Below are 20,978 nucleotides of genomic sequence, written 5' to 3' on the forward strand. Positions count from 1 at the left end.
GTCTACCAGTCTTATCTTATTACCTCCTAGTGTAACTCACCTGACACTAGTCTACCAGTCTTATCTTATTACCTCCTAGTGTAACTCACCTGACACTAGTCTACCAGTCTTATCTTATCTTATTACCTCCTAGTGTAACTCACCTGACACTAGTCTACCAGTCTTATCTTATCTCCTCCTAGTGTAACTCACCTGATACTAATCTACCAGTCTTATCTTATCTTATTACCTCCTAGTGTAACTCACCTGATACTAGTCTACCAGTCTTATCTTATCGCCTCCTAGTGTAACTCACCTGATACTAATCTACCAGTCTTATCGTATCTTATTACCTCCTAGTGTAACTCACCTCACACTAGTCTACCAGTCTTATCTTATCTTATTACCACCTAGTGTAACTCACCTGATACTAGTCTACCAGTCTTATCTTATCTTATTTCCTCCTAGTGTAACTCACCTGACACTAGTCTACCAGTCTTATCTTATCTCCTCCTAGTGTAACTCACCTGACACTAGTCTACCAGTCTTATCTTATCTTATTTCCTCCTAGTGTAACTCACCTGACACTAGTCTACCAGTCTTATCTTATCTCCTCCTAGTGTAACTCACCTGACACTAGTCTACCAGTCTTATCTTATCTCCTCCTAGTGTAACTCACCTGACACTAGTCTACCAGTCTTATCTTATCTTATTTCCTCCTAGTGTAACTCACCTGACACTAGTCTACCAGTCTTATCTTATCTCCTCCTAGTGTAACTCACCTGATACTAGTCTACCAGTCTTATCTTATCTCCTCCTAGTGTAACTCACCTGACACTAGTCTACCAGTCTTATTTCCTCCCAGTGTAACTCACCTGACACTAGTCTACCAGTCTTATCTTATCTCCTCCTAGTGTAACTCACCTGACACTAGTCTACCAGTCTTATCTTATCTCCTCCTAGTGTAACTCACCTCACACTAGTCTACCAGTCTTATCTTATCTCCTCCTAGTGTAACTCACCTGACACTAGTCTACCAGTCTTATCTTATCTCCTCCTAGTGTAACTCACCTGACACTAGTCTACCAGTCTTATCTTATCTCCTCCGAGTGTAACTCACCTGACACTAGTCTACCAGTCTTATCTTATCTTATCTCCTTCTAGTGTAACTCACCTGATACTAGTCTACCAGTCTTATCTTATCTTATCTCCTCCTAGTGTAACTCACCTGACACTAGTCTACCAGTCTTATATTATCTTATTACCTCCTAGTGTAACTCACCTGACACTAGTCTACCAGTCTTATCTTATCTTATTACCTCCTAGTGTAACTCACCTGATACTAGTCTACCAGTCTTATTTCCTTCTAGTGTAACTCACCTGACACTAGTCTACCAGTCTTATCTTATTACCTCCTAGTGTAACTCACCTGACACTAGTCTACCAGTCTTATCTTATTTCCTCCTAGTGTAATTCACCTGACACTAGTCTACCAGTCTTATCTTATTACCTCCTAGTGTAACTCACCTGACACTAGGCTACCAGTCTTATCTCATCGTATTTCCTCCTAGTGTAACTCACCTGACACTAGTCTACCAGTCTTATCTTATTACCTCCTAGTGTAACTCACCTGACACTAGTCTACCAGTCTTATCTCATCGTATTTCCTCCTAGTGTAACTCACCTGACACTAGTCTACCAGTCTTATCTTATCTTATCTCCTCTTAGTGTAACTCACCTGACACTAGTCTACCAGTCTTATCTTATTACCTCCTAGTGTAACTCACCTGACACTAGTCTACCAGTCTTATCTTATTTCCTCCTAGTGTAACTCACCTGACACTAGTCTACCAGTCTTATCTTATCTTATTTCCTCCGAGTGTAACTCACCTGACACTAGTCTACCAGTATTACTCTCACCTGACACTAGTCTACCAGTCTTATCTTATCTCCTCCTAGTGTAACTCACCTGACACTAGTCTACCAGTCTTATCTTATCTTATTACCTCCTAGTGTAACTCACCTGACACTAGTCTACCAGTCTTATCTTATCTCCTCCTAGTGTAACTCACCTGACACTAGTCTACCAGTCTTATCTTATCTTATCTCCTCCTAGTGTAACTCACCTGACACTAGACTACCAGTATTATCTTATCTCCTCCTAGTGTAACTCACCTGACACTAGTCTACCAGTCTTATCTTATTACCTCCTAGTGTAACTCACCTGACACTAGTCTACCAGTCTTATCTTATCTTATCTCCTCCTAGTGTAACTCACCTGACACTAGTCTACCAGTCTTATCTTATTTCCTCCCAGTGTAACTCACCTGACACTAGTCTACCAGTATTACTCTCACCTGACACTAGTCTACCAGTCTTATCTTATCTTATTTCCTCCGAGTGTAACTCACCTGACACTAGTCTACCAGTATTACTCTCACCTGACACTAGTCTACCAGTCTTATCTTATCTTATCTCCTCCTAGTGTAACTCACCTGACACTAGTCTACCAGTCTTATCTTATCTTATTACCTCCTAGTGTAACTCACCTGACACTAGTCTACCAGTCTTATCTTATTACCTCCTAGTGTAACTCACCTGACACTAGTCTACCAGTCTTATCTTATCTTATCTCCTCCTAGTGTAACTCACCTGACACTAGACTACCAGTATTATCTTATCTCCTCCTAGTGTAACTCACCTGACACTAGTCTACCAGTCTTATCTTATTACCTCCTAGTGTAACTCACCTGACACTAGTCTACCAGTCTTATCTTATTACCTCCTAGTGTAACTCACCTCACACTAGTCTACCAGTCTTATCTCCTCCTAGTGTAACTCACCTCACACTTGTCTACTGCTGGCTGCTGCACACAGTCTGACCTGTTGCCCGGGGAGCCAGCTTTAAGCCCCGCCTCGTTGTCTCCTGTTCCCTCCTCCGAGTGAGTCTTGCTCTGGTTGCCGCGGTGATTGGTGTGATGTGGAGCACGGCCAGCGGGGCTCCGGGGAGGTCGGCTGAGTTCACGGCGAAGAAGCTGGTTCTCCTCTTCGACCTCACGGACCCTCAGCTCCAACGCCTCCCTAGACACACCCCCTCCCAAGGCCCCGCCCCTGGCCGTCAACGTGGACAGCTGAGGCAACAGGGGCGACAGGGGGAGGGGCTTCACTGTAGAGGGGGAGGAGAAAGAGAAACAGGAAGTTGATCAGAACCAATAGTGCCACATTCATTAAGATAACTGAGGGCCACGTTAAATCAGCTCACTGGCCAGTTGCGGCTCGTAAGCCACGAGTTTAAGACCACTGCAATAAGCCATTCGCCTGGCCCCAGATCTGTATGTGTTCAAGCCAACTGATCTTCAGCTGGCTAAAGCTCAGTCAGACTTGGTACAAGCCTAGCAGCAGGATATCATCACTTCAGGGTATAGACTCAGCAGGATTCTCAACTTCAACTCAACTTCTCTCTGTAAATCAATATGAATCACTGACATCGCTGTATATGATATGAGGAAAGATGAAACCAGAGCACTACGACTGAAGAAGAAGCACTTGAGACGAGGAGTAATGTCAGTGATTTAGTATATCTATCAGCCTAGCATCAGTGATTAGGGTTTAGTATATCTATCAGCCTAGCATCATTGATTAGTGTTTAGTATATCTATCAGCCTAGCATCAGTGATTAGTGTTTAGTATATCTATCAGCCTAGCATCAGTGATTAGTGTTTAGTATATATATCAGCCTAGCATCAGTGATTAGTGTTTAGTATATCTATCAGCCTAGCATCAGTGATTAGTGTTTAGTATATATATCAGCCTAGCATCAGTGATTAGTGTTTAGTATATATATCAGCCTAGCATCAGTGATTAGTGTTTAGTATATCTATCAGCCTAGCATCAGTGATTAGTGATTAGTATATATATCAGCCTAGCATCAGTGATTAGTGTTTAGTATATATATCAGCCTAGCATCAGTGATTAGTGATTAGTATATATATCAGCCTAGCATCAGTGATTAGTGTTTAGTATATATATCAGCCTAGCATCAGTGATTAGTGTTTAGTATATCTATCAGCCTAGTATCAGTGATTAGTGTTTAGCATATCTATCAGCCTAGCATCAGTGTTTAGTATATCTATCAGCCTAGCATCAGTGATTAGTGTTTAGCATATCTATCAGCCTAGCATTAGTGTTTAGTATATCTATCAGCCTAGCATCAGTGTTTAGTATATCTATCAGCCTAGCATTAGTGATTAGTGTTTAGTATATCTATCAGCCTAGCATTAGTGATTAGTGTTTAGTATATCCATCAGCCTAGAATCAGTGATTAGTGTTTAGTATATCTATCAGCCTAGCATCAGTGTTTAGTATATATCAGCCTAGCATCAGTGATTAGTGTATCTATCAGCCTAGCATCAGTGAATAGTGTTTAGTATATCTATCAGCCTAGCATCAGTGTTTAGTATATATATCAGCCTAGCATCAGTGATTAGTGTATCTATCAGCCTAGCATCAGTGAATAGTGTTTAGTATATCTATCAGCCTAGCATCAGTGATTAGTGTTTAGTATATATATCAGCCTTGCATCAGTGATTAGTGTTTAGTATATATATCAGCCTAGCATCAGTGATTAGTGTTTAGTATATATATCAGCCTAGCATCAGTGATTAGTGTTTAGTATATATATCAGCCTAGCATCAGTGATTAGTGTTTAGTATATCTATCAGCCTAGCATCAGTGATTAGTGATTAGTATATATATCAGCCTAGCATCAGTGATTAGTGTTTAGTATATCTATCAGCCTAGCATCAGTGATTAGTGTTTAGTATATATATCAGCCTAGCATCAGTGATTAGTGTTTAGTATATATATCAGCCTAGCATCAGTGATTAGTGTTTAGTATATCTATCAGCCTAGCATCAGTGATTAGTGATTAGTATATATATCAGCCTAGCATCAGTGATTAGTGTTTAGTATATATATCAGCCTAGCATCAGTGATTAGTGATTAGTATATATATCAGCCTAGCATCAGTGATTAGTGTTTAGTATATATATCAGCCTAGCATCAGTGATTAGTGTTTAGTATATCTATCAGCCTAGTATCAGTGATTAGTATATCTATCAGCCTAGCATCAGTGTTTAGTATATCTATCAGCCTAGTATCAGTGATTAGTGTTTAGTATATCTATCAGCCTAGCATTAGTGATTAGTGTTTAGTATATCCATCAGCCTAGAATCAGTGATTAGTGTTTAGTATATCTATCAGCCTAGCATTAGTGATTAGTGTTTAGTATATCTATCAGCCTAGCATTAGTGATTAGTGTTTAGTATATCCATCAGCCTAGAATCAGTGATTAGTGTTTAGTATATCTATCAGCCTAGCATCAGTGTTTAGTATATATCAGCCTAGCATCAGTGATTAGTGTATCTATCAGCCTAGCATCAGTGAATAGTGTTTAGTATATCTATCAGCCTAGCATCAGTGTTTAGTATATATATCAGCCTAGCATCAGTGATTAGTGTATCTATCAGCCTAGCATCAGTGCATAGTGTTTAGTATATCTATCAGCCTAGCATCAGTGATTAGTGTTTAGTATATATATCAGCCTAGCATCAGTGATTAGTGTTTAGTATATATATCAGCCTTGCATCAGTGTTTAGTGATTAGTATATATATCAGCCTAGCATCAGTGATTAGTGTTTAGTATATATATCAGCCTAGCATCAGTGATTAGTGTTTAGTATATATATCAGCCTAGCATCAGTGATTAGTGTTTAGTATATCTATCAGCCTAGTGTCAGTGATTAGTATATCTATCAGCCTAGCATCAGTGTTTAGTATATCTATCAGCCTAGTATCAGTGATTAGTGTTTAGTATATCTATCAGCCTAGCATTAGTGATTAGTGTTTAGTATATCCATCAGCCTAGAATCAGTGATTAGTGTTTAGTATATCTATCAGCCTAGCATTAGTGATTAGTGTTTAGTATATCTATCAGCCTAGCATTAGTGATTAGTGTTTAGTATATCCATCAGCCTAGAATCAGTGATTAGTGTTTAGTATATCTATCAGCCTAGCATCAGTGTTTAGTATATATATCAGCCTAGCATCAGTGATTAGTGTATCTATCAGCCTAGCATCAGTGAATAGTGTATCTATCAGCCTAGCATCAGTGAATAGTGTTTAGTATATCTATCAGCCTAGCATCAGTGATTAGTGTTTAGTATATATATCAGCCTTGCATCAGTGTTTAGTGTTTAGTATATCTATCAGCCTAGCATCAGTGATTAGTGTATATATCAGCCTAGCATCAGTGATTAGTGTTTAGTATATATATCAGCCTAGTATCAGTGATTCGTGTTTAGTATATATATCAGCCTAGCATCAGTGATTAGTGTATATATCAGCTTAGTATCAGTGATTAGTGTTTAGTATATATATCAGCCTAGCATCAGTGATTAGTGTATATATCAGCTTAGTATCAGTGATTCGTGTTTAGTATATATATCAGCCTAGCATCAGTGATTAGTGTATATATCAGCTTAGTATCAGTGATTAGTGTTTAGTATATATATTAGCCTAGTATCAGTGATTCGTGTTTAGTATATATATCAGCCTAGTATCAGTGATTACTGTTTAGTATATCTATCAGCCTAGCATCAGTGTTTAGTATATGTATCAGCCTAGCATCAGTGATTACTGTTTAGTATATCTATCAGCCTAGCATCAGTGATCAGTGTTTAGTATATCTATCAGCCTAGCATCAGTGATTAGTGTTTAGTATATATATCAGCATAGCATCAGTGTTTAGTATATCTATCAGCCTAGTATCAGTGTTTAGTATATCTATCAGCCTAGTATCAGTGTTTAGTATATCTCTCAGCCTAGTATCAGTGTTTAGTATATATATCAGATTAACATCAGTGATCAGTGTTTAGTATATCTATCAGCCTAGTATCAGTGATCAGCCTAGTGTTTAGTATATATATCAGATTAACATCAGTGATCAGTGTATATCTTTCAGTATATATATCAGATTAACATCAGTGATCAGTGTTTAGTATATATATCAGATTAACATCAGTGATCAGTGTTTAGTATATATATCAGATTAACATCAGTGATCAGTGATTAGTATATCAGTAGATCAGTGTTTAGTATATATATCAGATTAACATCAGTGATCAGTGATTAGTATATCTATCAGCCTAGTATCAGTGATGTTTTATGTCACTGTACTAAGAGGAGATGTTAAAGCGTTCACAGCAACAGCAGCAGTGGGCTGAATGTCAAAAGGCCTAATGGAGGCTGAGGTTTCAAATTAGCAGTCAGGTCCAAGTGATGCATCTCTAGCCTCGGAGCACACAGATACCGTTCAATCAATATCCTGGATACTGAGAGGAGAGCCGGGGGCGATAGCTACACGCACCAGCCTCTAATTCCAGCCAGTATCAATCTCTCCTCTTCTCTTTTCCCCCCATATGTCCTCAGACATGAGAGGATAGGGAGTTACTTTCCTGTCATTAATATCAAGCAAAATAAAACTTCTGAAGTCCCAGAACAAAATGTGTAGTATTGCAAAACAAAAATAATGATATTGACAGCAAAAAATATAACCCCCCCCTCCTAAAAAAAAAAGTATTGAGAGAAGAAAATGAGAACATTTATCGCAAGGAAATGAAATGCGAGAACAAATTTATTGTGAATGAACGGGACAGTTTTTCTTCTTCTGTTGAAACGTTGAACCTTTGAGATATTTAGCAGACGCTCTTATCCAGAGGATTTTTAAGGATAACACCATGGCGATCAAACACAATCTCCCTCTTTGCCTGCTATTGTCTCTATCTTTGCTTGTTGCCCTGGCACTTCTGGAGCTAGGAACACAAGCATTTCACTCGCAATAACATCTGCTAAACATGTGACCAATATAATTTGAGTTAATTTGGTCTTTTTTTTGTTCCAGTTGCACGTTTTGCGTCATTAATTCCAGCAGCATCCCACTGCTGGCTTGCTGCTGAAGCTAAGCAGGGTTGGTCCTGGTCGGTCCCTGGATGGGAGACCAGATGCTGCAGGAAGTGGTGTTGGAGGGCCAATAGGAGGCACTCTTTTGTCTGGTCTTCTAATCCAATGCTCCAGGGCAGTTTTTTATACATTTTTTATTTTACCTTTAAGTCAGTTAAGAACAAAATTCTTATTTTCAATGACAGTGGGTTAACTGCCTTGTTCAGGGCAGAACGACAGATTTGTACCTTGTCAGCTCGGGGATTCGCTCTTGCATCCTTTCGGTTACTAGTCCAACGCTCTAACCACCAGGCTACGCTGCCGCCCCACCAGTGATGGTGACATTGCCCTGTGTAGGGTGCCATCTTGGGGATGGGATGTTAAATGGATGTCCTGATTTGTTGACATTTAGTGTGATACTAAAAAGGTGTTAACCTCAGTGTCCTGGATAAATGTCATTATGACCACGTCATCATCCCCCTCACTCCTCACTGACAGATCACTCCTCACCTCAACACCATGATAGCTGATGTGTGCTGAGCGATCTGGCACAAAATGGTGGCCGTGCATCAGACAGATCACTCCTCACCTCAACACCATGATAGCTGATGTGTGCTGAGCGTTCTGGCACAAAATGGTGGCCGTGCATCAGACAGATCACTCCACACCTCAACACCATGATAGCTGATGTGTGCTGAGCGTTCTGGCACAAAATGGTGGCCGTGCATCAGACAGGTGGACTACACAGATTGGTAGTGGATGACTGTACTTTAGAGGTTTTATTCTGGACTTCAGAAGTGTTGCTTGTTATTAAATGGCTCTAAAGTAGCTCCATGAGAGAACAGCCGAGGATGTTTGTGGATAGAATGAAAAACAGTGTGTGTCTCCAGAGGCGGCCGTGGTCCGTTCAGTGCTGTGAAGACCTCTCTATACTTCCCCTCTCTGCTCTCTCTATGACCCTGGAGAGAGAGTGATGAAGGGAGCAGAGAGAGAGGAAAGAGAGCAGAGAGGTCTCAGAGCAAAAACTCCAAATACTGACGGATTAAAAATAAAGCCTTTAGTTTCACAGTTCACTTCCTGTGAAATACACAGCAAGCGTCCGGGCTCCTCGCCACCTCTCCAATGCTAATTGGTGTCAGCAGGACTAATGCACTCTCATAAGTCCACAGAACTGAGTTTATAACTTTACAGTACTGTCTAGAAATCTAATATACTATTATTTATAACTGTATAGTCCTGTCTAGAAATCTAATATACTATTATTTATAACTGTACAGTACTGTCAATAAATCTAATATACTGTATAGAAATCTAATATACTGTTATTTATAACTGTCCTGTCTAGAAATCTAATATACTATTATTTATAACTGTCCTGTCTAGAAATCTAATATAGTATTATTTATAAATGTCCTGTCTAGAAATCTAATATAGTATTATTTATAACTGTCCTGTCTAGAAATCTAATATAGTATTATTTATAACTGTACTGTCTATAAATCTAATATAGTATTATTTATAAATGTCCTGTCTAGAAATCTAATATAGTATTATTTATAACTGTACTGTCCTGTCTAGAAATCTAATATACTATTATTTATAATTGTCCTGTCTAGAAATATAATATACTATTATTTATAACTGTCCTGTCTAGAAATCTAATATAGTTTTATTTATAACAGTCCTGTCTATAAATCTAATATACTATTATTTATAACTGTCCTGTCTATAAATCTAATATAGTATTATTTATAACAGTCCTGTCTATAAATCTAATATACTATTATTTATAACTGTCCTGTCTATAAATCTAATATACTGTCTAGAAATCTAATATAGTATTATTTATAACCGCCCTGTCTAGAAATCTAATATTGTAAGGCCTGGGTGTCGGAGTGTGAAGGAAAAGCGCAGGAGCAGCAGGTGCAAATACAAAATGTTCTTTAATGAACACGGACAAACTAGGCCACCCTACTAACACACTGGGTGTACACTATAAACTACCCCAGACACGGGGGGGAATGAACACAGTCCAGATACACGTGAAGCACAAAACCAACACCACTACTTACATACAAACAATCCCGCACAAAGAAACGGGCGGGCCGGCTGACTAAATAAGCCCAACTAATTACACCCTCATACAAAACAGGTGCGCCCAATAACCACATAGGGAGGGGGAGAAAAGGATCAGAGGCAGCTGATAGGCCGGTGACGACGACCGCCGAACGCCACCCGAACGGGAAGGAGAGCCTGCCTCGGTCGAAGTCGTGACAAATATACTATTATTGATAACTGTCCTGTCTAGAAATCTAATTGACTGTAATAAACTGTGTTTGTAAGTCCACAGCACTGTGTTTTTACAGGGCACAACTCTGGGTAGAAATGTACCGTTATAACTCAACAGAACTGTTTCTCTAACTTCCTCGTTCTGGTTATAAACTGTATTAGATGCAGCAGTGTCAGTCACAGTTTAGGGGAGGGGGGGGGTTCCTTCAGTGTATTTTAGTGGTCGTTTAATGGTGGTTGGCTCATTGGCACCACCAGCCATAACCGGAGAACATTTCAAGTCATGGAAGAGTTGTTCACTTCTCAGTTAAACCTTGTGATGCTGTAAAACACAAAAACACACTTCCTGAAGCCCCCCTGAGGAAAGCCTCATAGAAGTACATGATGAAATACTAATTACACATCGAAGTACTTCCTCCTCAAGATCAATAACCAACCCTTCTCCTTCTCATACGTTACATCAAACATGTTCATCACTTCAGTTATTTTAGTTCCACCGGTTCTGAAGAGTCCAGTGAGATATGGATTCAAGGCTGGACCGTGTGGGGTTCATCTAGGGCTTGGAGAGATGGAGGAGGAGGGGAGAAGTATTCAAAACCCAGCAACTGGTTCTGCTCAGGGGTAGACAACACATCTGCTTCCCAAATGGCGCCCTATTCACTATACAGGCTCTGATCTAAAGTAGTGCACTATATAGGGAATTGGGCTCTGGTCTAAAGTAGTGCAGTATATAGGGAATAGGGCTCTGGTCTATAGTAGTACCACTATATAGGGAATAGGGCTCTGGTCTATAGTAGTGCACTATATAGGGAATAGGGCTCTGGTCTATAGTAGTGCACTATATAGGGAATAGGGCTCTGGTCTATAGTAGTGCACTATATAGGGAATAGGGCTCTGGTCTAAAGTAGTGCACTATATAGGGAATAGGGCTCTGATCAAAAGTAGTGCATTATATAGGGAATAGGGCTCTGATCAAAAGTAGTGCACTATATAGGGAATAGGGTTCCATAGGGCTCTGGTCTAAAGTAGTGCACTATATAGGGAATAGGGTTCCATAGGGCTCTGGTCTAAAGTAGGGCACTATATAGACAGTAGGGTGCCATTTAGAAAGCACATCATGATTCTAAGGAAAACATTACCTCTGGTCTTTCAAAAGTGTGTTGTTTTCACCATGACTTTACCCCTCCAGGTAATTACACATGTAAGTTATGTTCCTCTGTATCTTGTAAACATAGCCCAGCTAGCTGTCTGGAGTAATGTTCCTCTGTATCTTGTAAACATAGCCAGCTAGCTGTCTGGAGTAATGTTCCTCTGTATCTTGTAAACATAGCCCAGCTAGCTGTCTGGAGTAATGTTCCTCTGTATCTTGTAAACATAGCCCAGCTAGCTGTCTGGAGTAATGTTCCTCTGTATCTTATAAACATAGCCCAGCTAGCTATCTGGAGTAATGTTCCTCTGTATCTTGTAAACATAGCCAGCTAGCTGTCTGGAGTAATGTTCCTCTGTACAGTATCTTGTAAACATAGCCCAGCTAGCTGTCTGGAGTAATGGTCCTCTGTACAGTATCTTGTAAACATAGCCCAGCTAGCTGTCTGGAGTAATGTTCCTCTGTATCTTATAAACATAGCCAGCTAGCTGTCTGGAGTAATGTTCCTCTGTATCTTGTAAACACAGCCAGCTAGCTGTCTGGAGTAATGTTCCTCTGTATCTTATAAACATAGCCCAGCTAGCTGTCTGGAGTAATGTTCCTCTGTATCTTATAAACATAGCCCAGCTAGCTGTCTGGAGTAATGTTCCTCTGTATCTTATAAACATAGCCCAGCTAGCTGTCTGGAGTAATGTTCCTCTGTATCTTATAAACATAGCCCAGCTAGCTGTCTGGAGTAATGTTCCTCTGTATCTTATAAACATAGCCCAGCTAGCTGTCTGGAGTAATGTTCCTCTGTATCTTATAAACATAGCCCAGCTAGCTGTCTGGAGTAATGTTCCTCTGTAGCTTATAAACATAGCCAGCTAGCTGTCTGGAGTAATGTTCCTCTGTATCTTATAAACATAGCCAGCTAGCTGTCTGGAGTAATGTTCCTCTGTATCTTATAAACATAGCCCAGCTAGCTGTCTGGAGTAATGTTCCTCTGTATCTTATAAACATAGCCAGCTAGCTGTCTGGAGTAATGTCCCTCTGTACAGTATCTTATAAACATAGCCCAGCTAGCTGTCTGTAGTAATGTTCCTCTGTACAGTAGCTTGTAAACATAGCCCAGCTAGCTGTCTGGAGTAATGTTCCTCTGTACAGTAGCTTGTAAACATAGCCCAGCTAGCTGTCTGGAGTAATGTTCCTCTGTACAGTAGCTTGTAAACATAGCCCAGCTAGCTGTCTGGAGTAATCTTCCTCTGTACAGTAGCTTGTAAACATAGCCAGCTAGCTGTCTGGAGTAATGTTCCTCTGTACAGTAGCTTGTAAACATAGCCAGCTAGCTGTCTGGAGTAATGTTCCTCTGTATCTTATAAACATAGCCCAGCTAGCTGTCTGGACTAATGTTCCTCTGTATCTTATAAACATAGCCCAGCTAGCTGTCTGGAGTAATGTTCCTCTGTAACTTATAAACATAGCCAGCTAGCTGTCTGGAGTAATGTTCCTCTGTATCTTATAAACATAGCCCAGCTAGCTGTCTGGAGTAATGTTCCTCTGTACAGTATCTTGTAAACATAGCCAGCTAGCTGTCTGGAGTAATGTTCCTCTGTATCTTATAAACATAGCCAGCTAGCTGTCTGGAGTAATGTTCCTCTGTATCTTGTAAACATAGCCCAGCTAGCTGTCTGGAGTAATGTTCCTCTGTATCTTGTAAACATAGCCCAGCTAGCTGTCTGGAGTAATGTTCCTCTGTATCTTATAAACATAGCCCAGCTAGCTGTCTGGAGTAATGTTCCTCTGTATCTTGTAAACATAGCCAGCTAGCTGTCTGGAGTAATGTTCCTCTGTACAGTATCTTGTAAACATAGCCCAGCTAGCTGTCTGGAGTAATGGTCCTCTGTACAGTATCTTGTAAACATAGCCCAGCTAGCTGTCTGGAGTAATGTTCCTCTGTATCTTATAAACATAGCCAGCTAGCTGTCTGGAGTAATGTTCCTCTGTATCTTGTAAACACAGCCAGCTAGCTGTCTGGAGTAATGTTCCTCTGTATCTTATAAACATAGCCCAGCTAGCTGTCTGGAGTAATGTTCCTCTGTATCTTATAAACATAGCCCAGCTAGCTGTCTGGAGTAATGTTCCTCTGTATCTTATAAACATAGCCCAGCTAGCTGTCTGGAGTAATGTTCCTCTGTATCTTATAAACATAGCCCAGCTAGCTGTCTGGAGTAATGTTCCTCTGTATCTTATAAACATAGCCCAGCTAGCTGTCTGGAGTAATGTTCCTCTGTATCTTATAAACATAGCCCAGCTAGCTGTCTGGAGTAATGTTCCTCTGTAGCTTATATACATAGCCAGCTAGCTGTCTGGAGTAATGTTCCTCTGTATCTTATAAACATAGCCAGCTAGCTGTCTGGAGTAATGTTCCTCTGTATCTTATAAACATAGCCCAGCTAGCTGTCTGGAGTAATGTTCCTCTGTATCTTATAAACATAGCCAGCTAGCTGTCTGGAGTAATGTCCCTCCGTACAGTATCTTATAAACATAGCCCAGCTAGCTGTCTGTAGTAATGTTCCTCTGTACAGTAGCTTGTAAACATAGCCCAGCTAGCTGTCTGGAGTAATGTTCCTCTGTACAGTAGCTTGTAAACATAGCCCAGCTAGCTGTCTGGAGTAATGTTCCTCTGTACAGTAGCTTGTAAACATAGCCCAGCTAGCTGTCTGGAGTAATCTTCCTCTGTACAGTAGCTTGTAAACATAGCCAGCTAGCTGTCTGGAGTAATGTTCCTCTGTACAGTAGCTTGTAAACATAGCCAGCTAGCTGTCTGGAGTAATGTTCCTCTGTATCTTATAAACATAGCCCAGCTAGCTGTCTGGACTAATGTTCCTCTGTATCTTATAAACATAGCCCAGCTAGCTGTCTGGAGTAATGTTCCTCTGTAACTTATAAACATAGCCAGCTAGCTGTCTGGAGTAATGTTCCTCTGTATCTTATAAACATAGCCCAGCTAGCTGTCTGGAGTAATGTTCCTCTGTACAGTATCTTGTAAACATAGCCAGCTAGCTGTCTGGAGTAATGTTCCTCTGTATCTTATAAACATAGCCAGCTAGCTGTCTGGAGTAATGTTCCTCTGTATCTTGTAAACATAGCCCAGCTAGCTGTCTGGAGTAATGTTCCTCTGTATCTTGTAAACATAGCCCAGCTAGCTGTCTGGAGTAATGTTCCTCTGTATCTTATAAACATAGCCCAGCTAGCTGTCTGGAGTAATGTTCCTCTGTATCTTGTAAACATAGCCAGCTAGCTGTCTGGAGTAATGTTCCTCTGTACAGTATCTTGTAAACATAGCCCAGCTAGCTGTCTGGAGTAATGGTCCTCTGTACAGTATCTTGTAAACATAGCCCAGCTAGCTGTCTGGAGTAATGTTCCTCTGTATCTTATAAACATAGCCAGCTAGCTGTCTGGAGTAATGTTCCTCTGTATCTTGTAAACACAGCCAGCTAGCTGTCTGGAGTAATGTTCCTCTGTATCTTATAAACATAGCCCAGCTAGCTGTCTGGAGTAATGTTCCTCTGTATCTTATAAACATAGCCCAGCTAGCTGTCTGGAGTAATGTTCCTCTGTATCTTATAAACATAGCCCAGCTAGCTGTCTGGAGTAATGTTCCTCTGTATCTTATAAACATAGCCCAGCTAGCTGTCTGGAGTAATGTTCCTCTGTATCTTATAAACATAGCCCAGCTAGCTGTCTGGAGTAATGTTCCTCTGTATCTTATAAACATAGCCCAGCTAGCTGTCTGGAGTAATGTTCCTCTGTAGCTTATAAACATAGCCAGCTAGCTGTCTGGAGTAATGTTCCTCTGTATCTTATAAACATAGCCAGCTAGCTGTCTGGAGTAATGTTCCTCTGTATCTTATAAACATAGCCCAGCTAGCTGTCTGGAGTAATGTTCCTCTGTATCTTATAAACATAGCCAGCTAGCTGTCTGGAGTAATGTCCCTCTGTACAGTATCTTATAAACATAGCCCAGCTAGCTGTCTGTAGTAATGTTCCTCTGTACAGTAGCTTGTAAACATAGCCCAGCTAGCTGTCTGGAGTAATGTTCCTCTGTACAGTAGCTTGTAAACATAGCCCAGCTAGCTGTCTGGAGTAATGTTCCTCTGTACAGTAGCTTGTAAACATAGCCCAGCTAGCTGTCTGGAGTAATCTTCCTCTGTACAGTAGCTTGTAAACATAGCCAGCTAGCTGTCTGGAGTAATGTTCCTCTGTACAGTAGCTTGTCAACATAGCCAGCTAGCTGTCTGGAGTAATGTTCCTCTGTATCTTATAAACATAGCCCAGCTAGCTGTCTGGACTAATGTTCCTCTGTATCTTATAAACATAGCCCAGCTAGCTGTCTGGAGTAATGTTCCTCTGTAACTTATAAACATAGCCAGCTAGCTGTCTGGAGTAATGTTCCTCTGTATCTTATAAACATAGCCCAGCTAGCTGTCTGGAGTAATGTTCCTCTGTACAGTATCTTGTAAACATAGCCAGCTAGCTGTCTGGAGTAATGTTCCTCTGTATCTTATAAACATAGCCAGCTAGCTGTCTGGAGTAATGTTCCTCTGTATCTTATAAACATAGCCCAGCTAGCTGTCTGGAGTAATGTTCCTCTGTATCTTATAAACATAGCCCAGCTAGCTGTCTGGAGTAATGTTCCTCTGTACAGTATCTTGTAAACATAGCCCAGCTAGCTGTCTGGAGTAATGTCCCTCTGTATCTTATAAACATAGCCAGCTAGCTGTCTGGAGTAATGTTCCTCTGTAACTTGTAAACATAGCCCAGCTAGCTGTCTGGAGTAATGTTCCTCTGTATCTTGTAAACATAGCCAGCTAGCTGTCTGGAGTAATGTTCCTCTGTATCTTATAAACATAGCCCAGCTAGCTGTCTGTAGTAATGTTCCTCTGTATCTTATAAACATAGCCCAGCTAGCTGTCTGGAGTAATGTTCCTCTGTACAGTAGCTTATAAACATAGCCCAGCTAGCTGTCTGGACTAATGTTCCTCTGTATCTTATAAACATAGCCCAGCTAGCTGTCTGGAGTAATGTTCCTCTGTATCTTATAAACATAGCCCAGCTAGCTGTCTGGAGTAATGTTCCTCTGTAACTTGTAAACATAGCCCAGCTAGCTGTCTGGAGTAATGTTCCTCTGTATCTTATAAACATAGCCCAGCTAGCTGTCTGGAGTAATGTTCCTCTGTACAGTAGCTTATAAACATAGCCCAGCTAGCTGTCTGGACTAATGTTCCTCTGTATCTTATAAACATAGCCCAGCTAGCTGTCTGGAGTAATGTTCCTCTGTATCTTATAAACATAGCCAGCTAGCTGTCTGGAGTAATGTTCCTCTGTATCTTATAAACATAGCCCAGCTAGCTGTCTGGAGTAATGTTCCTCTGTATCTTATAAACATAGCCAGCTAGCTGTCTGGAGTAATGTTCCTCTGTACAGTAGCTTGTAAACATAGCCAGCTAGCTGTCTGGAGTAATGTTCCTCTGTATCTTGTAAACATAGCCAGCTAGCTGTCTGGAGTAATGTTCCTCTGTATCTTATAAACATAGCCCAGCTAGCTGTCTGGAGTAATGTTCCTCTGTATCTTATAAACATAGCCCAGCTAGCTGTCTGGAGTAATGTTCCTCTGTATCTTATAAACATAGCCCAGCTAGCTGTCTGGAGTAATGTTCCTCTGTATCTTATAAACATAGCCAGCTAGCTGTCTGGAGTAATGTTCCTCTGTATCTTATAAACATAGCCCAGCTAGCTGTCTGGAGTAATGTTCCTCTGTATCTTATAAACATAGCCAGCTAGCTGTCTGGAGTAATGTTCCTCTGTACAGTAGCTTGTAAACATAGCCAGCTAGCTGTCTGGAGTAATGTTCCTCTGTATCTTGTAAACATAGCCAGCTAGCTGTCTGGAGTAATGTTCCTCTGTATCTTATAAACATAGCCCAGCTAGCTGTCTGGAGTAATGTTCCTCTGTATCTTATAAACATAGCCCAGCTAGCTGTCTGGAGTAATGTTCCTCTGTAACTTATAAACATAGCCAGCTAGCTGTCTGGAGTAATGTTCCTCTGTATCTTATAAACATAGCCAGCTAGCTGTCTGGAGTAATGTTCCTCTGTATCTTATAAACATAGCCAGCTAGCTGTCTGGAGTAATGTTCCTCTGTACAGTATCTTGTAAACATAGCCAGCTAGCTGTCTGGAGTAATGTTCCTCTGTATCTTATAAACATAGCCCAGCTAGCTGTCTGGAGTAATGTTCCTCTGTATCTTATAAACATAGCCCAGCTAGCTGTCTGGAGTAATGTTCCTCTGTATCTTATAAACATAGCCAGCTAGCTGTCTGGAGTAATGTTCCTCTGTATCTTATAAACATAGCCCAGCTAGCTGTCTGGAGTAATGTTCCTCTGTATCTTATAAACATAGCCCAGCTAGCTGTCTGGAGTAATGTTCCTCTGTATCTTATAAACATAGCCCAGCTAGCTGTCTGGAGTAATGTTCCTCTGTATCTTATAAACATAGCCCAGCTAGCTGTCTGGACTAATGTTCCTCTGTATCTTATAAACATAGCCCAGCTAGCTGTCTGGAGTAATGTTCCTCTGTAACTTATAAACATAGCCCAGCTAGCTGTCTGGAGTAATGTTCCTCTGTATCTTATAAACATAGCCCAGCTAGCTGTCTGGAGTAATGTTCCTCTGTAACTTATAAACATAGCCCAGCTAGCTGTCTGGAGTAATGTTCCTCTGTATCTTATAAACATAGCCAGCTAGCTGTCTGGAGTAATGTTCCTCTGTATCTTATAAACATAGCCCAGCTAGCTGTCTGGAGTAATGTTCCTCTGTATCTTATAAACATAGCCCAGCTAGCTGTCTGGAGTAATGTTCCTCTGTAACTTATAAACATAGCCCAGCTAGCTGTCTGGAGTAATGTTCCTCTGTATCTTATAAACATAGCCCAGCTAGCTGTCTGGAGTAATGTTCCTCTGTATCTTATAAACATAGCCCAGCTAGCTGTCTGGAGTAATGTTCCTCTGTAACTTATAAACATAGCCAGCTAGCTGTCTGGAGTAATGTTCCTCTGTACAGTATCTTGTAAACATAGCCAGCTAGCTGTCTGGAGTAATGTTCCTCTGTATCTTATAAACATAGCCAGCTAGCTGTCTGGAGTAATGTTCCTCTGTATCTTATAAACATAGCCAGCTAGCTGTCTGGAGTAATGTTCCTCTGTATCTTGTAAACATAGCCCAGCTAGCTGTCTGGAGTAATGTTCCTCTGTACAGTATCTTGTAAACATAGCCAGCTAGCTGTCTGGAGTAATGTTCCTCTGTATCTTATAAACATAGCCAGCTAGCTGTCTGGAGTAATGTTCCTCTGTATCTTGTAAACATAGCCCAGCTAGCTGTCTGGAGTAATGTTCCTCTGTACAGTATCTTGTAAACATAGCCAGCTAGCTGTCTGGAGTAATGTTCCTCTGTATCTTATAAACATAGCCAGCTAGCTGTCTGGAGTAATGTTCCTCTGTATCTTATAAACATAGCCAGCTAGCTGTCTGGAGTAATGTTCCTCTGTACAGTATCTTGTAAACATAGCCAGCTAGCTGTCTGGACTAATGTTCCTCTGTATCTTATAAACATAGCCAGCTAGCTGTCTGGAGTAATGTTCCTCTGTACAGTATCTTATAAACATAGCCCAGCTAGCTGTCTGGACTAATGTTCCTCTGTATCTTATAAACATAGCCCAGCTAGCTGTCTGGAGTAATGTTCCTCTGTAACTTATAAACATAGCCCAGCTAGCTGTCTGGAGTAATGTTCCTCTGTATCTTATAAACATAGCCAGCTAGCTGTCTGGAGTAATGTTCCTCTGTACAGTATCTTGTAAACATAGCCAGCTAGCTGTCTGGACTAATGTTCCTCTGTATCTTGTAAACATAGCCAGCTAGCTGTCTGGACTAATGTTCCTCTGTATCTTATAAACATAGCCAGCTAGCTGTCTGGAGTAATGTTCCTCTGTATCTTATAAACATAGCCAGCTAGCTGTCTGGAGTAATGTTCCTCTGTACAGTATCTTGTAAACATAGCCAGCTAGCTGTCTGGAGTAATGTTCCTCTGTATCTTGTAAACATAGCCAGCTAGCTGTCTGGAGTAATGTTCCTCTGTATCTTGTAAACATAGCCAGCTAGCTGTCTGGAGTAATGTTCCTCTGTATCTTGTAAACATAGCCAGCTAGCTGTCTGGAGTAATGTTCCTCTGTATCTTGTAAACATAGCCAGCTAGCTGTCTGGAGTAATGTTCCTCTGTATCTTGTAAACATAGCCAGCTAGCTGTCTGGAGTAATGTTCCTCTGTATCTTGTAAACATAGCCAGCTAGCTGTCTGGAGTAATGTTCCTCTGTACAGTATCTTGTAAACATAGCCAGCTAGCTGTCTGGAGTAATGTTCCTCTGTATCTTGTAAACATAGCCAGCTAGCTGTCTGGAGTAATGTTCCTCTGTATCTTGTAAACATAGCCAGCTAGCTGTCTGGAGTAATGTTCCTCTGTATCTTGTAAACATAGCCAGCTAGCTGTCTGGAGTAATGTTCCTCTGTAGCTTATAAACATAGCCAGCTAGCTGTCTGGAGTAATGTTCCTCTGTACAGTATCTTGTAAACATAGCCAGCTAGCTGTCTGGAGTAATGTTCCTCTGTATCTTATAAACATAGCCAGCTAGCTGTCTGGAGTAATGTTCCTCTGTATCTTATAAACATAGCCAGCTAGCTGTCTGGAGTAATGTTCCTCTGTATCTTATAAACATAGCCAGCTAGCTGTCTGGAGTAATGTTCCTCTGTATCTTATAAACATAGCCAGCTAGCTGTCTGGAGTAATGTTCCTCTGTATCTTGTAAACATAGCCAGCTAGCTGTCTGGAGTAATGTTCCTCTGTATCTTGTAAACATAGCCAGCTAGCTGTCTGGAGTAATGTTCCTCTGTATCTTATAAACATAGCCAGCTAGCTGTCTGGAGTAATGTTCCTCTGTATCTTATAAACATAGCCCAGCTAGCTGTCTGGAGTAATGTTCCTCTGTATCTTATAAACATAGCCCAGCTAGCTGTCTGGAGTAATGTTCCTCTGTATCTTATAAACATAGCCCAGCTAGCTGTCTGGAGTAATGTTCCTCTGTAGCTTATAAACATAGCCAGCTAGCTGTCTGGAGTAATGTTCCTCTGTATCTTATAAACATAGCCAGCTAGCTGTCTGGAGTAATGTTCCTCTGTATCTTGTAAACATAGCCAGCTAGCTGTCTGTAGTAATGTTCCTCTGTACAGTATCTTATAAACATAGCCCAGCTAGCTGTCTGGAGTAATGTTCCTCTGTAGCTTATAAACATAGCCAGCTAGCTGTCTGGAGTAATGTTCCTCTGTATCTTGTAAACATAGCCAGCTAGCTGTCTGTAGTAATGTTCCTCTGTACAGTATCTTATAAACATAGCCCAGCTAGCTGTCTGGAGTAATGTTCCTCTGTAGCTTATAAACATAGCCAGCTAGCTGTCTGGAGTAATGTTCCTCTGTATCT

General features: G+C 40.7%; 1 protein-coding gene across 2 annotated transcripts in view; it reads right to left on the minus strand.

Moving 5' to 3' along the window:
• LOC139533459 (xylosyl- and glucuronyltransferase LARGE1-like) overlaps positions 1-20,978 on the minus strand; it is a 113,009-nt gene that overhangs the window by 11,876 nt on the left and 80,155 nt on the right. For both annotated transcript variants that reach the window (XM_071331490.1, XM_071331489.1), the window contains exon 3: positions 2,823-3,145. In XM_071331490.1, coding sequence (XP_071187591.1) covers positions 2,823-3,145 — 323 coding nt within the window. The remainder of the gene's footprint in view (positions 1-2,822; positions 3,146-20,978) is intronic.

Source organism: Salvelinus alpinus, chromosome 11 (genome assembly GCF_045679555.1).
Source record: "Salvelinus alpinus chromosome 11, SLU_Salpinus.1, whole genome shotgun sequence".
Classification (NCBI taxonomy): Eukaryota; Metazoa; Chordata; class Actinopteri; order Salmoniformes; family Salmonidae; genus Salvelinus; species Salvelinus alpinus.